This window comes from Loxodonta africana, chromosome 19 (assembly GCF_030014295.1).
Source record: "Loxodonta africana isolate mLoxAfr1 chromosome 19, mLoxAfr1.hap2, whole genome shotgun sequence".
NCBI classification, from domain to species: Eukaryota; Metazoa; Chordata; class Mammalia; order Proboscidea; family Elephantidae; genus Loxodonta; species Loxodonta africana.
Window position 1 is genome coordinate 67,164,402 of NC_087360.1, and position 24,159 is coordinate 67,188,560.

Consider the following 24,159-nt stretch of genomic DNA (forward strand, 5'->3'; position numbering starts at 1 on the left):
ACCCACTTCTCCCGGCGCCCGGGGGGATCATGGAGGCCACTGCAGAGTAGTTTATAACTCACCCCCTAACACTAGTGTTAGATTTTTAAAAGGCTAAATAGTTAAGCGCTGGACTACTAAAGGAGGTGAGGTTCGAATCCACCTAGGGGCCCAGAGGTGCGTCGGAAGATACGCCTGGTGATTTGCTCCGGAGTGATCATAGCCTTTAAAACCCTATACAGAACAAGTCCGCTATGACACTTGGGATCGCCATGAGCGGGAACCAACTCTACTGCAACTAACAACGCACTTTGTGGAACTCGGTAAGAATGAAACAGAATCCCAAAACTAGACAAAACGCGTCTGCAGTCCAGCAGACTCCGACTCATAGCAAGCTTGTAGAACAGAGCAGACCTGCCCCATAAGGCTTCCAAGCAGCTGCTAGGGAATTCGAACTGCCAACATTTTGACTACTAACCGAACTCTTAAGCACTCCGTCACCATCACAAAACTCAACAAGGACGTCAAAACAAACACGATTTACTCAACCCTCCCCAGACACTAAAAAATAACATCAAAACAGGAAGCAAAAAAAGCCATGTTTCTATAACATAAAATTTTAAAAAGATCCTCCCAGTTCACGTCAGACGGGTAATGTGCCGACGTCGTAACAAGGTTTGGGGGAGGCACATATCACACAGACGTATGAAAACCCAATCATCACGCTTATGAACCGAAAAAGGATCAGGCGACATTTTTGGTTGCGGAGTCCCGAGGATGTGCTACTGTCTTTAAAGAAAGGGTGACAAACGTAGTGCAGATAGATGCAGTAGTGGCATAGGAAATCCTGTACATTTAAAAAACTACACTGATATGCTGAGTTTTTTGTTTGTTTGTTTCCAAGTTAATAAACGAAAACAGAAATAAAATTAGCTCGCGAAAGATTGTCTATGCAAATATATCCACCAGAGCTCCGCCTTTCTTCCCTTCTCTGAACCTGGGTTTCTCTTGCTTTACGACCACAAGTCGTGAACCGGCAGTGCATTGCGACAGTATTGGCGGAAGTCAAACTTTGTGCTTTGCGGCAGCATGTAGCTTGGTCAGGAACCTGGGAAGAGTTGCAGGCGGGTTTGTTGTAGTGCGTCTGGAGTTTATTCCTTAACCTCTTTCGTTTTGTTTTTTGTTTGTTTTCCTTTGCGTTTTCAAAAAGGCCAGAGTAATTTACCCACTCACTCTGGGGAGTCTGAGGCTCTGTTACTACCAGGGAGACCCTTTTTACTTTGCCATGTCCCTGGCTTTCCAAATCCGAAACCAGACCCGTTGCGGTGGAGCCGATTCCGATTCCTGACCCCACAGGACAGTTGAAATACCCCATAGGGTTTCCAAGCTTAAATTTTTCTGGACTGCCAGCTCTTCTTCCGTGGAGCAGCCGGTGGGTTCGAACCGCCTACCTTTGGGTTATCAGCCTAGCGCTTAAATACTGCACCCCTCATCCACATTATTCTTATCCTGACTGGACTCCCCCTCCCTCCTCCAGGACATCTTGGAGTTTTATTTTATTAGATTTTAGTCTGTTTTTTGAGAGAACTCCAGACTCCGGGTGATTCTGCCTTCCCTCCTTAGTAGGTCCCTCCCTGTCTCCGTCCTCGACCCCCTCTACCTCCTCCCCAGTCTGAAGAATGGAGCTTGACAGCGCTCTGGAGAACTCGCCCCCGGAGAGCTCTTCCTTGGCTGGAGGGCCATCTTCCGCCGCTCTCCGACAGGCCTTCTCCCAGATATTGCACCGTCTTACCCGCCAGGAGGCCCGACGGGGTAACGGCAGAGATGCAATTTTTCAGGACCTCAGTGCTCTCATAGAAGCTACAGAATGTGGCAGATTATTTGAGGAAAGTGGCACAGCAATCCACGAGATGCTGGGGGAGGTGGCAAAAGCCCTGGGGACCTATGCTGCCCCACCCGCGGAAGAGGGGGTTAGAGGTGCTGGTCACTCTGGGGTGGCTGAGAAAGCCGTAGAAGTTGGATTAGTATTTCTCAAGCTACTCCGGCAGGTTGAAACTGCCAAGAAGTCCCTGGTCTGCCCTGCGTGGCAGAGAGGCCTACGTCACTTGGCAGGACCCATCTATGTTTTTGCCATCACACACAGCTTGGAGCAACCATGGACCAGCCCAAGATCTCAGGACATTGCTGGAGAGGCGCTCTCCTTACTGCTTCAGGTTTCTGACTGTGGTTCTGTGGCAGGATTCCTTCGCGGAGAAAATGAAGAGGAGAAAGGGAGATTTACTGTGATAATGGGACTTCTCAAACCTGATTTGAATAAGTGAGTACTCCTGCCCAAACTTCTGGGCTTCAGCTTAATGTTTTCGAATGTTGGAGTTTTCTTCATCAGTAAAATCAAAACTAGCCATGGAGTGGATTTTGACTTATGGGTGTCTGAGTAGAACTGTGCTTCATAGGATTTTCAGTGGCTGATTTTTTCGAAGTAGATGACCAAGCCTTTCTAACATCTCTGGGTGGACTCTAACCTCCAACCTTTTAGTTAGTGGCAGAGTGCATTAACTCTTTGCATCACTCATTGACCCCATCTGTAAAATAAGGGTGTTGCAATAAAGGTTGTTGTTTGCTATAAATGACATAACTAGATAGTGCCAAATTTGAGATTAAAACCCAGGTCTTCCAGTTGTCCATTTTTCAGTGCTCTTTCCGGTCCTGATGACAACTGTTCTGGATACATTTCAAATTCTGTCCCACTTGCTTGCTGTTAAAGTTTCTTAAGTTAGGTAGGGATGGGGGTTTGGAGAGGATTTAAACTTAGGGATCTTGGAACTCATTGCTAGCTGTTAGATAGGTATAGTTATTAGATAGGAAAGCAATGCTTAGGATGAAGAAATAAAAACCCTTGAGATTACTGGTAGCTAAAGTACCTTCTGTGAGTTTCCATTTGCTACTTTGTAAGTATTTGTAGTGCTGGAGTGATGAGAAAAGAATGTGTTCATAACTGTCATTTTACCAGGAACTTGGAGTTAAAAAGCTTGGTTTTGAGTCTGTGCTTTTTTTTAACTACTTCTGTGTAGGACCAGGTCAGAGAGCCTCTCTGGATCTCAGCTTCATTATTTGTAATATAAAAATAGGATTACTTATATTACACAGGTGTTTTAGGATTAATTGTGTAACGTGTGTAAACTCACTTTATAAACTATAAGTTTTGTTAAAATGTTGATTGATTTTTTCCCCTTACAACAGTAAATAATATAAGAGATCATTAATTTCTCTCTCTGTTCTCAATACACACATGTTCTCTGTAACCACCACCACCATCCCCACAGGTCCTTCAGAAAGCTGTGGTTATAAATGGCTACTTCTCATTGGATAAGCTTTAGACTCACAGCCCTGGATGATTGTTAAATGTATTCAGTGTAAGTTATGTAAGTTATTTGGATCCATATCTTGTATGTTATAAAGAGTTTTTTTTGTGTGGGATGTGTGTTTTCAAGGTCAAGAAAATACTCTGTTTAGCTTGAACTGCTTAATTTCCATTGCTGGCTAACGCCACATCACTAATGTGGTTTCATGTCTCCATTTAGGGAATCCTGGAAAAATAACCCTGCCACCAAACATGTTTTCTCATGGACTCTGCAACAGGTGACTCGGCCATGGCTGAGCCAACACCTGGAAAGGATACTTCCCCCGTCATTGCTCATCTCAGATGACTATCAAACTGAGAACAAAATCCTGGGCATCCGCTGCCTCCATCATACTGTGCTTAATGTGGTAAGAAACCTCTGCTCCCTTGTCACCTGTGTTGCTGAGGCAAACTAGGTCATCCGTGGCTGTTCCTCATTCATGGTAGCACTGTTTTATTGTCGCCCATCTATGTCTGTATTTATTTTTGTAATTTATTTATTTGGTGGTGGTTGTTGAGAACATACACAGCAAAGTATACACCAAATCAAGTTTCCATATGTACAATTCAGTGACATTGATTACATTCTTCAAGTTGTGCAGCCATTCTCACCCTCCTTTTCTGAGTTGTTACTGCCTCCTAAGCTTCCTCTCTAATCTCTCAAATTGCTGTTGTCATTTTGATCCCATATAGATACTGTTTAAAAGAGCACGATGCTCAAGGCAGACGTTCTTTACTAGTTAAGCTAAACTGTCGTTTGGTTTTAAGAAGACTTCAGGGAATATTTTCGGTTTAAGGGTTAAAGATTATCTCAGGGCAGTAGTATCAAGGGTTCATCCAGCCTCCATGGCTCTAGAAAGTCTGGAGTCCATGTGAATTTGAAGTTCGGTTTTGCGTTTTCTCCCTTTTGATCAGGATTCTTCTATGGTATCTTTGATCACAATGTTCAGTAATGGTAGCTGGGCACCATCCAGTTCTTCTGGTCTCACGGCAAAGGAGGCAGTTTTCATGGAGACAATTAGCCACACATTCCATTTCCTCCTCCTATTCCTGACTCTCCTTCCTTTGTTGCTCCAGGTGAATAGACACCAATTGTTACGCCTTGGATGACTGTTGGCAAGCTTTTAAGACCCCAAGCTCTATGCAAGGAACTAGGAGGTAGAACAAACACTAAACATGATATTAGGGCAATTAGCTGGGCTATCCCGTGAAACCATGACCCTAAAACCTCCAAACCAAGGAACCAAATCTCACAAGGTGTTTGGTTGTACATAAGCAGTCTCAGCACCTACTGTTTTTTTTTTTGGTCAGTGTTGTAAATATCTCTACCACACAACTTTTGCCAGTTCACTTTTTATAGGTGTACAACTTACTGACAGCAGTTATAGTCACTGGCTGTACAGCCCTACCCTTAATGAGATTTTTCCATCTCTGTAAACTGCGACTCAGTACTCCGTAAGCAATAACCCCGTCTTTCTCCCTCTCTTCCAGCCCCTGGTAAGCACTAGTAAACTTCGGTTTTCATACATTTGCCTTTACTTGTCTTTTTGTATAAGCGAGATCATACAGTATTTGTCCTTTTGTGATTGGTTTATTTTATTCCTCATGATGTCTTCAAGCTCCATCCATATTGTAGCACGTATGAAGACTTCATTTCTCCTGCTGGCTGAGTACTATTCCATTGTGTGTGTGTACCACATTTTGTTTATCCATTTATCTCTTTTTTTTTTTTTCCCAATTGTGCTTTAGGTGAAAATTTACAGATCTAATCAGTTTCTCATTAAACAATTAATACACATACTGTTTTGTTGACATTGGTTGCCAGCCCCACGATGTGTCAGCACTCTCTCCTTAACCTCGAGTTCCCCATTTCCATTCATCCAGCTTTCCTGTCCCCTCCTACCTTCTTGGCCTTGCCCCTGGGCTGCTGTGCTCATTTAGCCTTGGATACATGGTTGACCTAAGTGTGGTGGTATTTCTTTTGTAGGCCTGTCTAATCTTTGGCTGAAGGCTGAACCTCTGGAGTAACTTCAGTACTGAGTTAAAAGGGTTTCCGGGGGCCATATTCTTGGGGTTTCTCCAGTTTCTGTCAGACCAGTAAGTCTGGTCTTTTTTTTTTTTTTTTTTAATGATTTTGAATTTTGTTCTGTATTTTTCTCCAGCTCTGTCCAGGATCCTTGGTGGTGGTGGCTGGGCACCATCTAGTTGTGTTGGACTCAGTCTGGTAGAGGCTTTGGTAGTTCCATTCATCTGTTGATGGGCATGTAGGTTGTTTCCACCTTTTGGTTTTTGTGAATAGTGCTGCAATGAATGTTGGTATACAAGTCTATGTTTGAGCCTCTGCTCTCAAGTCTGTTGGGTGTGTACCTAGGAGGGGGATTGCTGGGTCACATGGTAGTTCTGGAGCCCTGGTGGTACAGTGGTTAAGAGCTTGGCTGCAAACCAAAAGGTCGACAGTTCGACTCACCAGCCACACGTTGGCAACCCTATGAGGCAGTATTACCTGTTCTGGAGGGTCGCTATGGGTCAAAATCGACTCAATGACAAGTTTTTTTTTTTTAAAATACGGTAGTCCTGTTTTTAGTTTTTTGAGGAACTGCTACACTGTTTTCCACAGTGGCTGTATCATTTTGCATTCTCACTAGCAATGTGTAAGGATTCAAATCCCCCCACATCCTTGCCAACATTTGTTATTTTTTTCCGTATCTTAGCCATCCTAGTGGGAGTGAAATGGTATTTCCCTATGGTTTTGATTTGCATCTGTCTGATGGCTAATGACGCTGAGGATCTTTTCATGTGTTTGGTGGTCATTTGAATGTCCTCTTGGGTGAAGTATCTTTTCAAGCCCTTTGCTCATTTAATCATTGGGTTGTCTTTTTGTTGTTAAGTTGGGTATCTTTTATTAACTTGTTTTCTGTTGAAGTTGCTAAGTAGCCAAATTAACTTGTTCATATTTGCTCTCCTTATACTTTCCCCCTGCCAACCTAGCAGTTATATGCCGTAGGTGACGTAATAACTACCAGGATAATTACAGAAGAAATGGGAAGGCATAGGTCATTATCAAAGTATATAACCAGACCTTGAATAATTAACAGTTGACTGTTTCAGGGAACAAAAACATAAAAACCTGAAAGGGATTATACCCAAATGTGGAAGAGTCAAGGAAACTTTTTTTTAAGACTTTGTATTATGGAGCTTTTGAAATACACATGAAAGTACAGAGAGTGGTATGATTAACCTCCATGTACCCATCATCCAACTTTTTTAAAATTGCAAACATTTTGCCAATCTTGGGAAACTGTTTTTTTTTTTTTAATTGGGTAATTTGTCCAATTGCAGCCAGCTGCTGATTTGCTCCAGTACAACAGGGCCCAGGTCCTATACCATGCCATTTTCAACCACCTGTACATACCGGAGCACCACCTCATTCAGGTAACTGTAAGATTTGTTCATAGCTGTGAGTCTGGGTTCTTTAAATTTGAGTAGAAGATAGCATTACGTGAGTAGGAATAGTTGGGAGACGTTTTCCTCCCTTGGAAAGTAAGGATAATAAAAGCTGTTGCCAAGGTGAAAATACGTAGGTAGCAAATGACTAGTGAAAATACTTCAACACCAAGCAGGCATCCACGTTTCTGAGTCACCACAGAAAAACCAGTTCTTTTGCTCATTTAGGTCAATTATTTATCACTTGGGGGCAGCTTTGTCTGAAAAAGCTCTATTTTTATTGTTATTTCTTTTGTGTTGCTTTATATTAACACATACACTGGAAACTACTTGTGGGTTGGATATTTTAGAATGTCATTTATTTATTTATCCAACAGACATTAATTAAGCACCTACTGTACATCAGGTGGGAACCCTGGTGGCATAGTGGTTAAGAGCTATGGCTGCTAACCAAAAGGCAGTTTGAATCCACTAGGTGCTCCTTGGAAACTCTGTGGGGCAGTTCTCTGTTCTGTAGGGTTGCTGTGAGTTGAAATCGACTCCATGGTAATGGGTTTTTCTTTGATATGTCAGGTGGAGCCCTGGTGGCACAGTGGCTAAGAGCTGTGGCTGCTAACCAAAAGGTCGGTAGTTTGAATCCACCAGCTGCTCCTTGGAAGCCCTGTGGGGCAGTTCTACTCAGTCCTATAGGGTTGCTGTGAGTCGGAATCAACTTGATGGCAATGGGTTTGGTTTTTTGGTTACGGGTATGTCAGGAACCATTATAGATCCCAATGGTTCCATTGTTTCTGGCTTGTAAAAATCCTTTGGAGAGACATTTATATAAATATGTATACATATATCTACAGTAGAGAGTGGTAAGTATAATAAAAGAGGTTTGAGTAAAGTGCAGGGGTTTCCAGCAGTAGTGACCTAACCAGGTTTGGTGCTGTTGGCCGGGGGGGCGGGGGGGGGGGCGTTTAGGAAGCTTCAGGAAGGAGGTGATACTTGATTAGGAAGGATGAGTTTCTTAAAGGGAAGAACATTCTAAGGACAGAAGAAACAATTTAAGTAAAATTAGAGGTGGAAACAACTGTTTATTATTACTCCCCCCCACCCCTTTTTTGGGAAATATTCTTTTGGGCATTGAGAATGCAGGTAGTAATAGCCAAAAAATTTGGGGCTCTTGAGATGGTGGAGAAAAGAGATTTAAAACAACTAAGAGAAAAACCAAATGCCCTGTAGAGCCTACACTGAAACTTCAGATAAAGTGGTCAAATTTGACACAAATTAGGACCATCTTAGATTCTGTTTAGGAACAGTTTTACTGTTAAGTTCATGTAAATATCACTAACTTTAGATTCCTAAAATCTAGGTTAAAATCTCAGCTCTGGTACTCTGGGGTCTGCCATGTGCCCATGTCACATCTTCCCATTTTACAGTTGAGCACAGAATAGTGCTGAGGGGAAGGTATTAACTTATTTGAGACTGCCATATGTAGATAAAGAGTTTGTAAAATATAAAGTAATGAATATTTAATGTATTCTTTTTAGTATCTTTTAGAATCCTGACACAGATCCCCAGGGACAGCTGATTAATGAAGTTCCTAGAAAAATCAGTGAGGGTAGTAAATGGAAAGTGCGTAAACCACAGGGTTCCTTCCCCTCCCTCGCTCCCAGGCTGTACTTCTGTGTCTGCTGGATTTATTCCCCATCCTGGAGAAAGCCATGCAGTGGAAGGGAGATGCGGCTCGGCCCACCACGCAGTGCGAAGAGGTCCTGCAACTGATCCTGACCCACATGGAGCCAGAGCACCGCCTTCTCTTACGCAGGACCTATGCAAGAAACCTACCAGCCTTCGTGAAGAGGTGAGGCCCTGGGCTGCTCGTCTGGACACGCTCCCCGACTTCAGTTCTTGGGCATCACAGTTTTTTCTTTCATCATTAGATTGGGGATCCTAACTGTCCGCCACTTGAAGAGGCTGGAGCGAGTCATCATCAGTTATCTGGAGGTTTATGACGGACCAGAGGAGGAGGCGAGATTGAAGATATTGGAGACCCTAAAACTTCTTATCCAGCATACTTGGCCCAGGTATAGCAGCCAAGTAGGCAGGTGTGCTAAAAAGGGCAAAACTCAGCTGATTTTCTGTTCAAAAGGTGCCCAGATGTACATGCAGTACAAAGAATTAAGGACAAGCTGTGTATTTGAAAACCTCTCATTTTCACACACCTATAGGATTTTGAACTGAGAAACTGGCATTGAAAAGATAAATCTGTAGTTCGAGTGCTCATAGTTTTGATCCTTTCAGCAGGCATCAGTTCCAGATTCTGACAGTATTAAATCACTTCTCTTTAAACTCAAGTGTATCCTAAGAATGGCTTAGCTTGGTGTTCTAAGAGTACCCATCCAGGTACTGTTCGATGTTTCATAAAAAGAAAAAAATTCTTTCTCTGTAAATATTACAGCCTTGGAAACACTATAGGGCAGTTCAGCTCTGTACTGCAGGGCTGCTGTGAGTTGGAATTGACTGAACAGCACTGGCTTTAGTATGTGTGGAGGAGGTGGGTACATGGAGTGAAGAATAGAGCAGGAAAGTTTATCTAGAACAGATATTGAATGGTAAGAGATGGAGGGCTGAAGGATGTAAAAGCCATAAGAAACTACTGAATATTTGATGAAGATAAGGGTTGAAAACTTTTGGAAGAATTAATAAGTAGAATAGACCTGGCTTAGGTGATGAATAAGCTAGCACATCTGAAATGAGAGAAAATTCAAGTTGATACTTAAGTCCTAGAAGCCAAGCTTATTTCCCTCATTTTGTAACTTAACTTCCAGGCCTAAGATGGCATAAAAACTAATGGATCATGGGCTACCTCTTCTCTGGCCAAAAGTACAGGTCCTTGGTAAGGGGAGAACGTGGTTCCTCCTTTCCAGCCCTTAGGGAAGGGGCTGTTTCCTCACAGCAGATATAACCAAGCTTCTGGATAGTTCGCTTGGGCAACCAGTGTGCGTGCGTGTGTGTGCGTGCATGCGTGTGCACAGCATGGTGTAGAAAGAGCACGGGCTTGAGGATAAGAAAGCTGAAGTCTGGTCCTTAGCTCTGCCCCCAGTTCTGTGGTCTTTAAGTCATTTAACTTTGACTTCAACTCCAGTTACTACATGAGAGCTTTGCACTGCACAGGTCTGTGAAGACCCTTCCAGTTTTAATATCTTATGATTTAGATGATTTACAGTTTTTCTTCTTGATTCCAGGGTTTCCTGCAGAGTTGTGGTCTTATTGAAGGCTCTCCTGAAACTGATCTGTGATGTAGCAAGGGACTCAAGTCTGACACCTGAGCCTGTGAAGACTGCCTTGTTACAGGAGGCCACAGACTGCCTTATTCTCTTGGACCACTGCTCAGAAGGACGGGTGAAGGTAAGGGAGAGAGGCCTCAACTCTGTTTCAGCTGGGACTCATTACCCTTAGGTAATTCCTATGATTGATTATAATTTATTATTTACATGCCTGACCACATCTGGAAATGGACATGGAGGGTTTGAGGTCTCCACCTCTGAGCCCTTAGCCTTCAGCAGAGTTTAACCAATCCCTTATTCTTTCTTTAAAGCTATTCGAAACAGTTTAAACAGCCAAGAGAATCACCAGATGTTTCTGGGGCTAGGACAAGAGAATGGGCAGAAGCATCATGATTTAAGTTTATAAAATTTAAGTTCTGTTCTAGTCTTCTGAATATAAGAAAATGAAATAATGGGCCTTAAGCCACCAAGGAGTAATAATACTGATAGAGTAATTCAGTAACATTGAACTGTAGTCCCAGTATCAGAAATGTTTCCAGTTTTTCTGGGAGCAACCATCTCTTAGGCAGATGCTTTTCCATACTCTTACCTATTTATCTATACGGAAATTCTTCCTTTGTTCCCATATTACACAAGAGTTAACTTCTCAAAGCCATAGCATACATTCTAAAAAAACAAACCTATTGCCATCGAGTCGATTCTGACTCAAAGCAACCGTATAGGACAGAGCAGAACTGCCCATAGGCTTTCCAAGGAGCTGGTGGTGGACTTGAACTGCCGACCCTTCTGGTTAGCACCCGTAGCTCTTAACCACTGTGCCACCAGGGCTCCATAGCATACACTAGCTTATATTTAATAAGCTGTTGCCTCACTTCTTACCCCATTTAGAAATCTTTCATTGCAAGTTCTAAAGGCAGAATGAAAAGAAATTCATATCCTAAAAATTTTTAGAATACAGTAGTATATTGTTTTATTAGTTTATTAAACTTACTTCATGTCAGCTCTTTAATCTCAGGCAGTTTCAAGCCCTAGATCCAACTTACTTTGCTCTTGGCTCATATTAAGCTGCTTCTGCATGAGCCAGCAGGACATTTCTAAGCGTGCCAGTGCAGGTCCTAAAGTAGCACCTCCTGACTAGTATTCTGTGAACTGGCCCCAGTGTCATCCATTCTTTCCTTCTTGAGTATGGTACCAAAAATGAAAAACCAAGGTAGAAGGGGGAAAAATAAATAATTAAAAAACAAAACAAAGCCTGTTTGGCTTCATGTTTCAGAGTCTCCTGGCCAAGATTCCCCAAAGCTGTGAAGATGGCAAGGTGTTGAACTGTATCAGAAAAGTGCAGCAGGCTTCTGAAGGCGGTCACTACCATGGAACTTAAGATTTGTGTTATTTACCCAAAGATGAAAGGATTTCCTTTCTATTTCAGATTGTATGAATGGTGCTATTTATGGAAAAAGGTATTTTTACACCAAACATTGTTAAGTTATAGCTTCCTTTTTTAAAAATTTCCTTTTTCCCCCATGGAGTGGGGAAAGAAAGAGGAGGAAAGATTTAGGGCCTGCAATTTCTAAATGAAAGTTTGTTGCAGAGGGAGGGAGACACGCAAAGGAAACAAGGGTGGGTTACATTTCAAATTTAGAAATGTTTACACCCACAATCTCATTCCAGCCTCAAGAACTCATCTGTTAAGCTTCTTGGATTCAAGCTGTTACTATAACACATATGCCAAAAGTACTACAAAAATACACTGTTTACAATTTAAGACTTTCCTCCACTTCCTTCCCAGATTTCTTGCCCCACAAAAGTGACAAATATTGAGAATACAAATACTGTGTTAAAAACAACACAAAAGAGCAAAGACTTGAGGTGTGTATGTGTTTAAGATACAAAAAAGAAGGAAGTTAAAAAATATCCAGTCCTGTTTATAAATGAAGAGAAATCACGTGGTCTGGGCTTTGGCCGTGAGCTCTGTCTCCTGTTCATATTCTATCTCCACGTAGGCACGTTTTCTCTGCAAAGGTCCTTTCAAGGGGGTTTTGCCTTTGTGTTTAGCATTAAGTGCCTTCTCCTCTTCCTCACTGGAAGATTTATCGTCCTGATCTTCATCACTGCTGGCATCCAGTTTATCCATATCCTAGTGTGGGGACAGAAAAAATAGAGGAGGGAAGAGGCTAGGTTAGTTCCCCCAAACTCCCTTCGTTGTTCTCACAGTTTAGAACAAATCGGAGAATTTATTTGCTTCTCTGCATGTTGAGAAACCTTCCCTGTTTTTTGCTGAAGGCCAAAGGATCTTTGACACATAAAGCTCACCTCGAAGTCACTTATGTCACTCTCATCTCCCTCATCATCTTCCACAAATTCTCTTTTTCCCACATCCTAAAGTAGAACATAACTGTTAGGTTCAAAATACATAATGAAAACTCAGTTTACACATCTAGTTTTCTTCTTTGATAAATAAGTACATGACAGACAATTAGAATCAGAGTCTACTTACTCTGCAACCAGTATCTACCTATTCCAAAATCTAATACTTCTGAATTAAGAAATTTCTATAGAGATATCAAATAATTCTCATGTTTGATTTCAATCACTGGAGGTAAAATGTCCTCATTTGAATTGACTAAAATCGGTACGTAGGAAGGGCTTTACAAATAATTCTGGGTACATTCAACTAAAACTAGGAGTTCAAATACCATAAAAATGCTTTATCAGTAGGTAATAGCCTGAGTGTCCCATATGATTAAAGATGTACTTGCTAAATTAGCCTTTTTCCTAAAAATACTGCCCATTCAAATACGTCTCCTATTTACTAGTAAGATTAAACCCTGTGTAAATTTCAGCAGGCTCCCTAGTGGTACACTTCTCAGCTGATGGGATTTTTGTTACCTGGCAGGAATAGCTTTAGAAGCCAATAAGTAAGATTGAAGTTGTCAATGCATAAATAGTCTGTTAGCTGAGCCTCGAGAAGAAAGCAGCCACTGATGAACCAAAATTAGTCTCCTGACAGAACAAAATGACCAGGTGATTGTATTTGCTTAGGGGAATGAAGCTGCTAGTCTGTCCCTCAATCACATAACCCAGACCTAGTCCTACATAGGTTTCTGCTAGACACAACTGGACAAGGCTTACCTCTTCATCATCATCTTCGTCTTTTTCCTCAGCATCTGAAGGGTCACTCTCTGCCTCCTGCTGTTCCAGGGCCTTGTCGAAGGCGTGAATGGGGAAGTTGTAGATGTCGCCATACTGGATAACAGACACAGATGGGCTTTAACTAAATTTGGGTATTACACTTGAGGTTCCACTGTCTGACTTATTTTTTTACCCCCAGTGTTGAAGCTGAAAATACTTAATCTGGAGAGTAACATTTCAGTATTATTTTTAAGCCTAGAGTTGTCAGTGTCTTAAAAGGCCCGTTTTGACATTTAAATTATCACTGATTAGTATCAAATAGGTAACTACTATGAGAATGGAACCAAATCACTTAAAAAAAAAAAAAAATTTTTTTTTTTTATAAAACCCACGAATTGGGACAAAGGTAATTTTACTGATGAAGGGGGAATAATAAAGAAAAAATAAGTTTTATTCATGTTGTGTCCATAAGTGACACTAATTTTTAAACAGACTAGGGTTATATGTAGGAAGGGGAAAACCACAGCTTTTATACAGAGCTCTGGAATTGATGCATCTAGGAGCAGAGGTTGGGAAGAACGGCAGAAAGGTCAAGGTCTCTTACGCTGAACGGAGGGTGTATCAAGGGTAACCAAAGCACTTTATATGCCTGTATCAGTGAACTAACATGAGGAAGCTGAGGCCTAAATGATAATTCATTTTATTCCAGGGATAAAATCAGAGTGGAGACCTTTCCAACATCTTTTTTAAAAGAAAATAATTTCCAAATATTTCCTAGCATGATACTAATACCTAAAAAATAAAATTTGTACCCCAAAGCACCTAACTTTCTCACCGTATCTTGTTTCAGTCTCTCCAGTAATTCCTTTTCGATGGCATTGTCCAGCTGAGCAGCTATTAATGCCTTTTCCTGTAAGATAAAAGAGAAAAACCTCATTTTTCAGCCTGTAGAAGTGAAAAGAGAAGAGACTACCAAGTTTGCGTAAGAAAGATGTAACCTTTTTTTCCCTCTTGCTATTATGAGGGCTTTTGTCACTCCAACGAGATAGCTTTTTTCTTCCCTCTCAAACCTTCTTGGGAACCTTTCAACTTAAAATTCCTGGGGTTTTGTAAATTGCATTCTAAGTTAAATTCTAACAAAACTTTTGATAGATCTACAAAGCATGTAGGTCTACATACATTTAAGTGTCTTGAAAAAATGAGCAACCCAGAAGCCAGACTTAGTAAAAGCTGAGAAAAGGGAAGAGAGACCTTTACCCATTTATATTTTCTAAAACCGTGTTACACTCCCTGTGATAAATAGGAAGAAAAAAATCTCTTCCTCTAAGGGTCTCTCATAGAAAAAGATAGCCTGGCACCAACCTAGCCACCCCCAGCCAAAAGATAAAAATCCGACCTCAGCCTACTGTTCGAGCCTAAGATTGTGTGTTAACTGGACAGAGAAAGCCATAGAGGGTTTTAAGCACTGCACAGAGAAGCTACGTTAGAATAATTAAACCGTGTGGGGTAAATCACAAGGCGGAAAGATTTGGAGGCAAGTGGGTCGGTATCTAAGTGCAGTGGCGTCACTAAGGTTGATGTCACCCCTCCCACACCAGACTGTATAGACTCCTAATGTTTACTATCAATTTCAATCATAGAATAATGTGATAAATACAGCTACAGATTGCTTACATGTAGTATTTCTTAGATTATATGAATACGAACAACATTGTTTTATAAACCTTTTCTACACTGAACTACAGCATTATCAGCTACGTTGTTAGTAACTGAGCGGAAACTTTGGTTTTTCTCCTTCTCCTTTGATTACTACTTCATTCTCAAAAAAGTTACTAATACAGGTTTACATGCTAATTACTACAGTACTGCACCTACAGCCCCAGAAAATCTGACGAAAGCAGCAACTATAAAAACACTGTCAGCAATGAAAACAACAACATGTTTGTGGCAGACGAGACCATGTGATTCAAAGCATCTTTGTCACTGGGTAATAATGACAGCTCTGACTGGAATGTACTAGAAGGTTCGAAAAGTATATGCACATAGAGTTTTAGCCTTGTAGGTATATTGATACATGTTATAAAAAAAATTTTTTATAAAAAATAGTTCTGAAACACTGTAAAAAATTTTATAGACAGTCATGTTGGTGTCACCCTGACAGTCACCGGTGCGGTCCGTACCCCCCTAGTGATACCACTGCTAAAGTGAGGTGCTCACACCTCAGGGTGATTCACTGAGGTGTAAGAAGAAAATATTCCAAACTTCTGCATATAATTTTTTTTGAATGTTACAATATTTATCATGAAGACTTCTGGTGCGCTGGTTCTCTCCATAAACCAGATAGTTGTGTCAGATACAGTAAGACATCCTGAGTGAAGGACATTCTGTTGCACAGTGTGGAAGTGGTGGCCTCGCTCCCTTATTCAGAGTATTTCAACATTTAGCTGTTCATATTTGCTTAGTTAAATGGATATACAGATATTGAATAGTTTGCAATAAAATTGGTAAAAGTCATAAAGGTGTGCTGGTTATCCAATGCCAAAACTAGTCACCGTCGAGTCAATCTCGACTCATGGCGACCCCACGTGTGTCAGCAGAACTGTACTTCACAGGGTTTTCAACAGCTGACCTTTTGGAAGTAGACCGCCAGGGCCTTTCCCTGAGGTGGCGCTGGGTGGACTCAAATCTCCATTCTTTCAAATGGCGTAGTCCTTAAAGTTGTACAACTTAAAGGTGAGTCATGGATTTTTAACAAAAAGAAAAATGTTCCATATTGACCATCCTTTGCTGCGATGGCAAATGCCTGTACATAGTATCTAACCTAACAAGTTTTAAGAAATAACACTCTATTCCTTTAACAGAAAGGCAATGTTTTAACAGTGAGTTTGAAGAAACTTCTTTCTAAAGAACTTGTTCTACGGACAGAACATTTTGTAAAGATGTTTGGATGTGATAACAGCTATGTGGCCCTGTTCCTGAAAACAACACGTGTCTCCTATAAAAACTACAATTACACACTTTAAAAATTTGGAAACAGAACATTCCAGCCCATCTGAAAATCTTCCAAATCTAGATTTTTCAGAGGGCTTCAGATGCATTTGCTAAAAACAGAACAACTTCATTTCTTCTGGGAGGTGTGCAAGAAACCTGTTCGACAATGAAGGAAGGTGAAAACTCACTGGCTGGATTTGAACCAAAATCTCTGCATTACTGGCAGGGGAGAATGAAAAAATGTAGAGCAAGTACTTAATACAAACAATCAACAATGTACTTCCCTACGTATCTTTGAGAAACCTATCAGTTACGATGAAAACCCTGGTTAAGTGCTATGGCTGCTAACCAAAAGGTTGGCAGTTCAAATCCACCAGGTGTTCCTTGTAAACTCTATGGGGCAGTACTACTCTGTCCTGTAAGGCCACTATGAGTCGGAATTGACTCGACAGCAACAGGTTTTTTTTTTTAATCAGTTACGATGGTCCTTCGAGACAATTTATACTTGGCTAAGAACCAGATCTTTGTTTCACTGCATCACAAAAGATTATAATGTACACATCAACATATATGTTAGGTGCCGTCAAGTTGGTTCTGACTCATAGCAACCCTATAGGGCGGAGGAGAACTGCCCCACAAGGTTTCCAAGGAGCGGCTGGTAGATTCGAACTACTGACCTTTTGGTTAGCAGCTGAGCTCTTAACCACACGCCACCGAGCTCTGTACATACATAGTAACAGTTACACAGGTAGTATTCATACTGGGGAGTACATATTAAAAAACTTTATCGATAGGGTGGGTGACCAAAAAAGTTTGGAGACCACTGATATAACGGATTTGAGATAAAGAACTCTAATTGATTAATGGGAACAAAAGCATCAAGTTACTAACTCTAATTTTTGATAAAAAAAAAAAAAAAAATTTTTTTTTTTTTTTAATTCTTGATAGGATATGACAAATGATCAGGCAAATGTCTGATGCTAGAAGGGAGGTAAGCAAAGCAAATATCAAGAATGAAAATCTGAACTTAACAGGAAGAGCCAACTGGTAAGTCTTGAAAAAAAAAAAAAAAAAAATTTTTTTTTTTTTTCAAGACTTACCAGTTGGCTTGAAGCATGAGAAAATTCACTCAACTTGAATCAACTACCTGTGAAATAAAATTCGTTGCCGTTGAGTCGACGCCGACTCATTAGCGACCCTGACTCATTAGCGACCCTACAGGACACAGCAGAACTGCTCCATAGGGTTTCCAAGGCTGTAATCTTTACAGAAGCAGACCGCCACATCTTTCTCCCCATGAAGTAGCTGGTAGGTTTGAACTGCCGACCTTTGGGTTAGCAGCTGAGCGCTTAACTGCTGGACCACCAGGGCTCCAACATCAGTGAGATACCCAGGTGTAATTGTCCAATAGGCAAAGTGCTGTCTGGGACAAAGACCAGAGATTCCTGAGCAGAAAAAAATTTCCGTGAATAACACAATTACCTTCACTATTCATTTCTAGTAATAAAAACTTCCCAGTTGACTTCAAGAATAAAAATTTCCAGATGAAAGTAGAATCTTCATATCCTTACCAGCAATTTTAAAATCCAAAAAACTCAATTTAGTGGCAAAATATGATTGGAAATGACGCAAGCCTATGTAAAGACTTTTAAAAATCCCATCTAGTGTGAACATTCTTATATTTCACTGCAGGAATACTAGTGTGTTGGATTAGAGTGCACAGATCCTGCAGGGGGTAATATGTAACATACAAGAGAGGCAACAGCAAAATTCTGAATTGTGAAACACTTGACCTCAAGAATTTCAGATGAGGGGTACTGGATCTCTCAAGATTTCCTTTCTGTTCTCCCACCGCATATATTCCCAAAGCACCCATATTTTAACTTGCACCAAAAGTTAGACTCTTATATGGAAAATCGGATGTCTTATGCAATTAATACCATTAACCTCTACTGCTGCTGTCAAGTCTGCTCAGACTCATGGTAACCTTATGTGTAACAGAAGGAAACACTGCCTGGCCTTGTGCCAGGGCCCGAACAGTCTACAGACAACGGTGACTTAATCTTTATCCAGAGACCTGCTGGCAGGACTCTCCCCCATGAAAATACGGAAGCTGTGGATATCAGAATTAAGTTACCTCTCTTCTTTTTTCCCTCCGCTCCACCTTCTTACTCAAAGGAACAAGTTTCCTCCTATGGGAAATAAAATACATTATCAGAAAATCCAAGTACATGTGCTATGTGTTCCTTTTAAAAGATGAGAAGAAAAAAGGATTAGAATTGTTTTGTAGGGTTCACCTCAACATGGCAAGATTATACTATTTAAAATTTTCTCGTAATACTCAAAGCCTGACATCTTACATATATTTTAATGTAGCTCTTTTTTTGTTTTATTTAGGCATTCTGAGACTTCTGAGTTCATTTACTATCCTGAGATTAATGCTTCAGTGAACTAAGAAAAAGAAGTTTTCTCTAGAAGACTGAAATCTTAGCATTCTCTGAAGGACACAATGAAAAAGTGTTAGGGCCTAACTCTCAAAAAGGTACTTAACTAATTCTGTAGATTTTATATTACTTTTTAAAATTTGTTTTCAATGAACCCAGAGTACGGTTCTTAGATTACTGTTTATTCACATCTTTTTAAATAATTTTTACATCCCTAATATTTAGATTTCCTCAGGGGTTATAAACAAAATTTCTGAAGCTGATTTTCAGGCAGGGAGGATATAATTGAGTTGTACTATATTATTTTAAAAATCCTGCAAAACCAGAGGGTGCTATTTTCATCTGAGGTGAAGTTTCTTCTTGTTAGCTGATGTTGAATCAGCCCCCAACGTATGGCAACCCAGGCACGACGGAACAGGATGCTGCCCAGTCCTGTGCCATCCCCATGATCAGTTGTGGTTCGGGCTGCTGTAACCCACAGGGTTTTCAGTGGCTGATTTTTCAGAAGTAGGTCACCAGGCCTTTTTTCCTAGTCCGACTTAAGTCTGGAAACTCCGCTGAACCTTGTTTAGCATCAAAGCAACACGCAAACCTCCAATGACAGATGAGTGGTGGCCCCACATGAGGTGCACTGGCTGGGAATCTAAACCGGTCTCTCACGTGGAAGGAGAATATTCTACCACTGAATTACCACTGCCTCCTCCTTTTTCTTAGCACGTCATAAAATATTATACAAAGGTGATTTTAACAGAAAGCATTATTGAGGTTTCACAAATCAGCTTCATAACATACTTCTTGGGCAGACAGACTGAATAATCATGGAATAACACAAACCATCTGAATACTTACTGTCGCTTTAGGGTGAGTTTTCGAATTCGAATTAGGTACTGGGTGATCTTGGTGAATCTCTGCTTGCATTTGTGTCGAATAAAACGAGGCCAGTAAATGAGATTTTCATCTATTTGCTCCAGTGCTTTCTCATAGTTTTTACTGAGTCTGACCTATCAGACACAAAAAGGAAGTTGGAAGGGCAAGAGTAAATGATCCGCCAGGTCTTCACTGGCAGCGACACCTGACCAGGAGCCTGATGAGGACGGCTCCGGAAGTTAATCTGAATATGATTAAGGGAGAGAAAACAGCATGTGGAATTTTTGCCCTTGATCTAAGGCCACTGTAATTTTATGTCCTAAGTCTTACCCGTTCCCAGAGACGCCGGGGAAAAGCTGCGCGTTCTATGACCTTCATATACAAGTAGCACTGTCCTGCGGGAGAAAGTAAATGCCTTTAATATCACGAACGCAGAGATGAAAGCACAACCTTTCAAAAGCTGGTGAGTAATTCTCATGGCAGTTAAAGCTGGGGAGTTACCTTTCTCTTCTTTGATTGTGGCATACTGACTGTTTGCCAGGGGGCAGGATGACCGATTACACAGTCCAGTCAGGCTGTACTCATTTCTGCAGAAGCTCTGAGTCTTGGTTCTGGAATGGGAGGAAAGAAGCAAAGATTATATAAAATGGGTTAGTTACCAAGAGGACAACTAAAGGAAGCTCTGAGTTGTAAATCCAGACTCACCTTATTTTGAAGGAACAAAATTGTTTGTTTCCTAGTGTATCCCAGATAACCTGCAAAGACAAAGTAAGAACCCATTTCAATTGTTCTGATCCAACAGGTGGCATACTGACCCAAGAGAACAATGCCCCAGGGCAGTGCCCCACTTTACTGAATAAAGGGGCTTTAGAGGAATAAGTGGAAGAAAGAAACTCTGTAAACTAGTCTGACTTGTTTTCTTTACACAAGTGACAAATTCTTGCAGAAAATTAAAAATACAAATTAACAATAATCATAACCTCATTACCCAGAGATAAAAGCTTGTCAGTTATTTTCCCATTTTGTCTACACCTATGTCTATTCCACCAGCAACAGTATCCCTACATGTATATTTTTAACAATAATTTCACTGTATTGTATTGTATGTATTTGGTAACTTTTTTATTTGATATGTACATTATCCATTTTTTAAAGGCTGCAAGGTATTAGATTTCTGGATATACATACCATAATTTGATTTTATTTAGGGCAAGGAAAATCACCTATTGCTGTCCTCCACTGACCAATGTGCTTTTTATTCATTCAGCATTTATTGTGTACTTGATTTATGTAAGCACTGGCATCTTCGAGTCCTGACACAGTAGGCACTCAAGTATTTGCTGATGGAGAAAGGTGTAGTCCTCAAGGAGGTTTATCTGCCTACTTAGGAAAAGAGATATGCAAACAAAGAATCATAGTCTAAATGCTACCATCCAAAAATGCTACCATAGAGGTATATAAGAACAGGAGGGTTTTTGAGTGAGCTGCTTTGAAGAACTAGGAAAGGCTTTAAAGCAGCTAAAGGGAAAAACACAGATTAAAAGAGTAGAACACATTTTAGGAATCTTACAGGATGTGTTTGCTGGAGATGGTAGGGAATAGGTAAGAGGAAATGAAACTGGGAAAGTTGAAGCCAGATAGTTAGAATCATGTATGCTGAGGAGATGGTCCCTGGGTGGCACAAACCCACCCACAGGTGCTTTGGAAGTCAGACTTAGCTATCTGCTTCTGATTGAAAACCCTATGGAGCAGTTCACCATTACACTAACTGAAACTGCTTATAATAGTCACTTTTGTCTCCATATTGCTAAATCGGAAGGATGATTTTTCAGTACTAATTTTATTCAGCATCTTCACAGAATTTGAGAAGGTTGACCACCCTGTAGCTTCTGTTTTTTTTTTGTCCTGCCCACTGGCTGCTCCTTCCCATTCTCCTTTGCTGGCTTCTTCTCTTGCTTGAATTCTAAATGCTGGAATGTCTCAGGGTTTGAGCCGGGCATCTTTTCTCTCTAGACTCTTCCTAAGGGACTTATTCAGGCATGTGGCTTTAAATATCATCTCTAAGCTGATGACTCCCAAATTGTCATCTCTTGGGTAGATTTCTCTCCTGAGCATCATCAGGCTTGTATATACACCCAGCTGCCTATTTGACATCTCCACTTGGATCTCTTAAACCTTAGCATGTCCAAATGGAGCTCTCAAGTCCACACGCCTCAAAAAGAATACCCTGTTCCTTCTTCAGTCTTCACCATCTCAGTAAATAAAACCACCACTTAATTATTTGTTCAAATCCCAAATCCCTTGATTTCTCCCTTTTCTGCTTCACTTATTTCATCAAGTCTTGTTGGTTATACCGAAAAAACACGGCAAATTCATCCATTTTTCATCATCCCCACTATTACTGCCTTAGACAAAGCTACCTTCCACCATACCACAGTCTTTCAGTCTTGCTCTCTTCCAGAAGTCTCACAAAGCACCTAATTTTTCACTACGTAAATCAGATTGTATTCCCTATCAGAAACCTAAAAAACGCTTCCTAAATACATGATCTTGCTCTGAGGAACATGTCCAATTTCATTATCCATCTTCCTCTTGATCCTGTAACCTGGTCACTTCGGTGTCCTTTCCATTCCTTCTCTCAGACCTTCAGATCAAGGTACTTCATTGTTCCACTGCCTCCTTAGTGGCTGGTTCAGTCTCATCTTTTAGGTCTCAGCTCAAATGTCACTTCTTCAGAGAAACCTTCCTTGACCAGCCCTATCTGAAGTGGTTTCTCCCACTTATGCTCTACTTCATCACCCATGGTCTTTCTTTCATAGTACTCACTACCCAGTGCAATAATTTTATCTGTTCACTTGTTTATTATCTGTCTCCCCCACCAGAGTGCTCCAGGAAGGCAGGGGCTTGCCACTGGCAATCTCCAGTGATTGCCTAGCACACTGTAAGCACTTACTAAACATTTCTTCAACAACTAAATGAATGAATTGAGGAGGCTCCCAAAATTAAGATTTGGGCAGAGTGGGACAAATGTAAAACAGAACAAAAAAACATAACACAGGAAAAACAGACTGAAAAGTAACTATGCGTGAGGCTGTCGAGAGCCTTAAATTTGAGGTCTTAAACGCTCCGCCGAACACCCCCGGCCCTTCGCCCCCCCAAGCCTCGTGGGACCACAGCATGCACAGTCTTTCTTTGCTAGGCATTTAGGACTGGATACGCCGACCCTGTGGATTCGGGTGGCAGCCTCCACGCCCTGGGCAGCTGGCTGGGGTCCCCTGTGGACACGTGAGAGCCCCACGGTCGAAAATCGGGGGTCTGGAAACCTCGCGTCTCCTAAAAGGGGCGAAGTACCCTACTACTACGTAAACCCCGAGTGACCAAAGAACGGAAGGAGACTCACATCGTCCGACTGCATGCTGTCGGCGTCTCAGCGTAGCCAGGTCCGGGCAGTAACCACGCTTCTTCCGGGGCTTCACGTCCGGAAACTCTAGTCTCGGCTATCGCGAGAGACTCCGAGACTCTCGGCGGTGCACAGCGCCCCCTGACGGTCGAACACCTGTGCGCGCCTCCGCGGCCCGGCCCCCGTCCCGGAAAGTAAACCCGGGTACGGGCCACGGAGGACGAACGCAAGCAGTGGGCAGAGTCCCGAACCCGGCGCTGGCGCACCCTTCCCCGACGTGCAGCTTGAGACCGCCTCGGAGTAGTGGCTGCCTGACCCCCTCCGGCCCGTCTGCCCGGTTCTGCCCTCGGGAAAGGTGCGGACCGGCGCCTACCCGCAGAGTGACCGACGGAGAGCAAGGAAGCTGAGGCTGTACCTCAGCGCCGGGCGGTTCAGGGCGTGTTGTTCATACTCCTTCTCCAAGTCCGTGCAGCGCTCACTCGTGAGCTAGGATCGACCTTTCTAACCAGGGCTTCAAACCGGTTAATTCTGGTTGGAACTCCTGCTGAGAATTTGCCTTTCCACCCCAGATATACTGAATCAAAATCTACATTTTTAATAGGATACATAAAAATTGGAAACCCTGGTGGTGTAGTGGTTAAGAACTGTGGCTGCTAACCAAAAGGTCTGCAGTTGGAACCCACCAGCCTCCTAAGAAACGGGTCACTGTGAGTCGGAATGGACTCCATGGCAGTGGGTTTTACATAAGAATTGCCTGGGGATGTTTCAATAAGAGCCCCAGGTGATCTGAAATACAGATTCTGATTCAATATATCTGGGAGGTGGAAATGCAAATTCTCAGCAGGGATTCGAATGGGAATTAAACAGTTTGAAGCCCTACTTTTAACCTAAGACTTGCCCTCCCTCACTAATACCTGTCTCACTTACTCCAGCTGGACACTCACGTTTGTCCTGCAGTGGGTCCCAAGCTTTGAAATTGATGGACCAGATAATACTTCAAAAAACAAACTTGGAGGACTAACAGCCCTTTTCTGCTTTTCATTTTTGCTAGGGGAAAAAGAAAACCCTTAATAACTCATACCATTTTATAAAAGAACATTTTTAATACTAAAAGAGTAAGAAAGTCACAATCTCAGAATAAGAATGAATCCTTTATTTGAATGCATAGCACATTATGAAATAATTCATTGTATAATAAATATTTAAAATTTGCTGCATGTAAATGAAAACCAC

General features: G+C 41.6%; 2 protein-coding genes and 1 non-coding gene across 3 annotated transcripts; 1 reads left to right on the forward strand and 2 right to left on the reverse strand.

The window, feature by feature from the left end:
- Position 1: 1 nt before the first annotated feature.
- On the forward strand, positions 2–13,612 carry TTI2 (TELO2 interacting protein 2). Its single transcript, XM_064272821.1, has 7 exons — positions 2–2,296; positions 3,561–3,747; positions 6,719–6,811; positions 8,482–8,669; positions 8,749–8,892; positions 10,054–10,216; positions 11,369–13,612. The coding sequence occupies exons 1-7, from the start codon at positions 1,659–1,661 to the stop codon at positions 11,471–11,473; spliced, it is 1,518 nt and encodes a 505-aa protein (XP_064128891.1). The 5' UTR covers positions 2–1,658; the 3' UTR covers positions 11,474–13,612.
- LOC111751321 (small nucleolar RNA U13) lies at positions 621–724 on the reverse strand. Its single transcript, XR_002786399.1, has one exon. It is a non-coding gene; the product is annotated as a small nucleolar RNA U13 (small nucleolar RNA).
- On the reverse strand, positions 11,040–23,035 carry MAK16 (MAK16 homolog). Its single transcript, XM_003412544.4, has 10 exons — positions 22,927–23,035; positions 20,232–20,281; positions 20,028–20,137; positions 19,857–19,921; positions 19,509–19,660; positions 18,353–18,407; positions 14,060–14,134; positions 13,225–13,338; positions 12,406–12,471; positions 11,040–12,229 (listed from the first exon to the last, which is right to left on the reverse strand). Exons 1-10 carry the CDS (start codon positions 22,939–22,941, stop codon positions 12,035–12,037), a joined length of 897 nt encoding a protein of 298 aa, XP_003412592.1. The 5' UTR covers positions 22,942–23,035; the 3' UTR covers positions 11,040–12,034.
- Between the last annotated feature and the right edge of the window lie 1,124 nt (positions 23,036–24,159).

Excerpts from the sequence above, each read along its gene's own strand:
- TTI2 (XM_064272821.1), top strand. The coding sequence starts at position 1,659 with ATGGAGCTTGACAGCGCTCTGGAGAACTCGCCCCCGGAGAGCTCTTCC. Across the intron at positions 3,748-6,718 it reads ATCATACTGTGCTTAATGTG|CCAGCTGCTGATTTGCTCCA; the intron begins GTAAGAAACCTC and ends GTCCAATTGCAG. Across the intron at positions 6,812-8,481 it reads CGGAGCACCACCTCATTCAG|GCTGTACTTCTGTGTCTGCT; the intron begins GTAACTGTAAGA and ends CCTCGCTCCCAG.
- MAK16 (XM_003412544.4), bottom strand. Across the intron at positions 18,408-19,508 it reads AAACTCACCCTAAAGCGACA|GAGGAAACTTGTTCCTTTGA; the intron begins GTAAGTATTCAG and ends TATTTCCCATAG. Across the intron at positions 12,230-12,405 it reads GTGACATAAGTGACTTCGAG|GATATGGATAAACTGGATGC; the intron begins GTGAGCTTTATG and ends TCCCCACACTAG.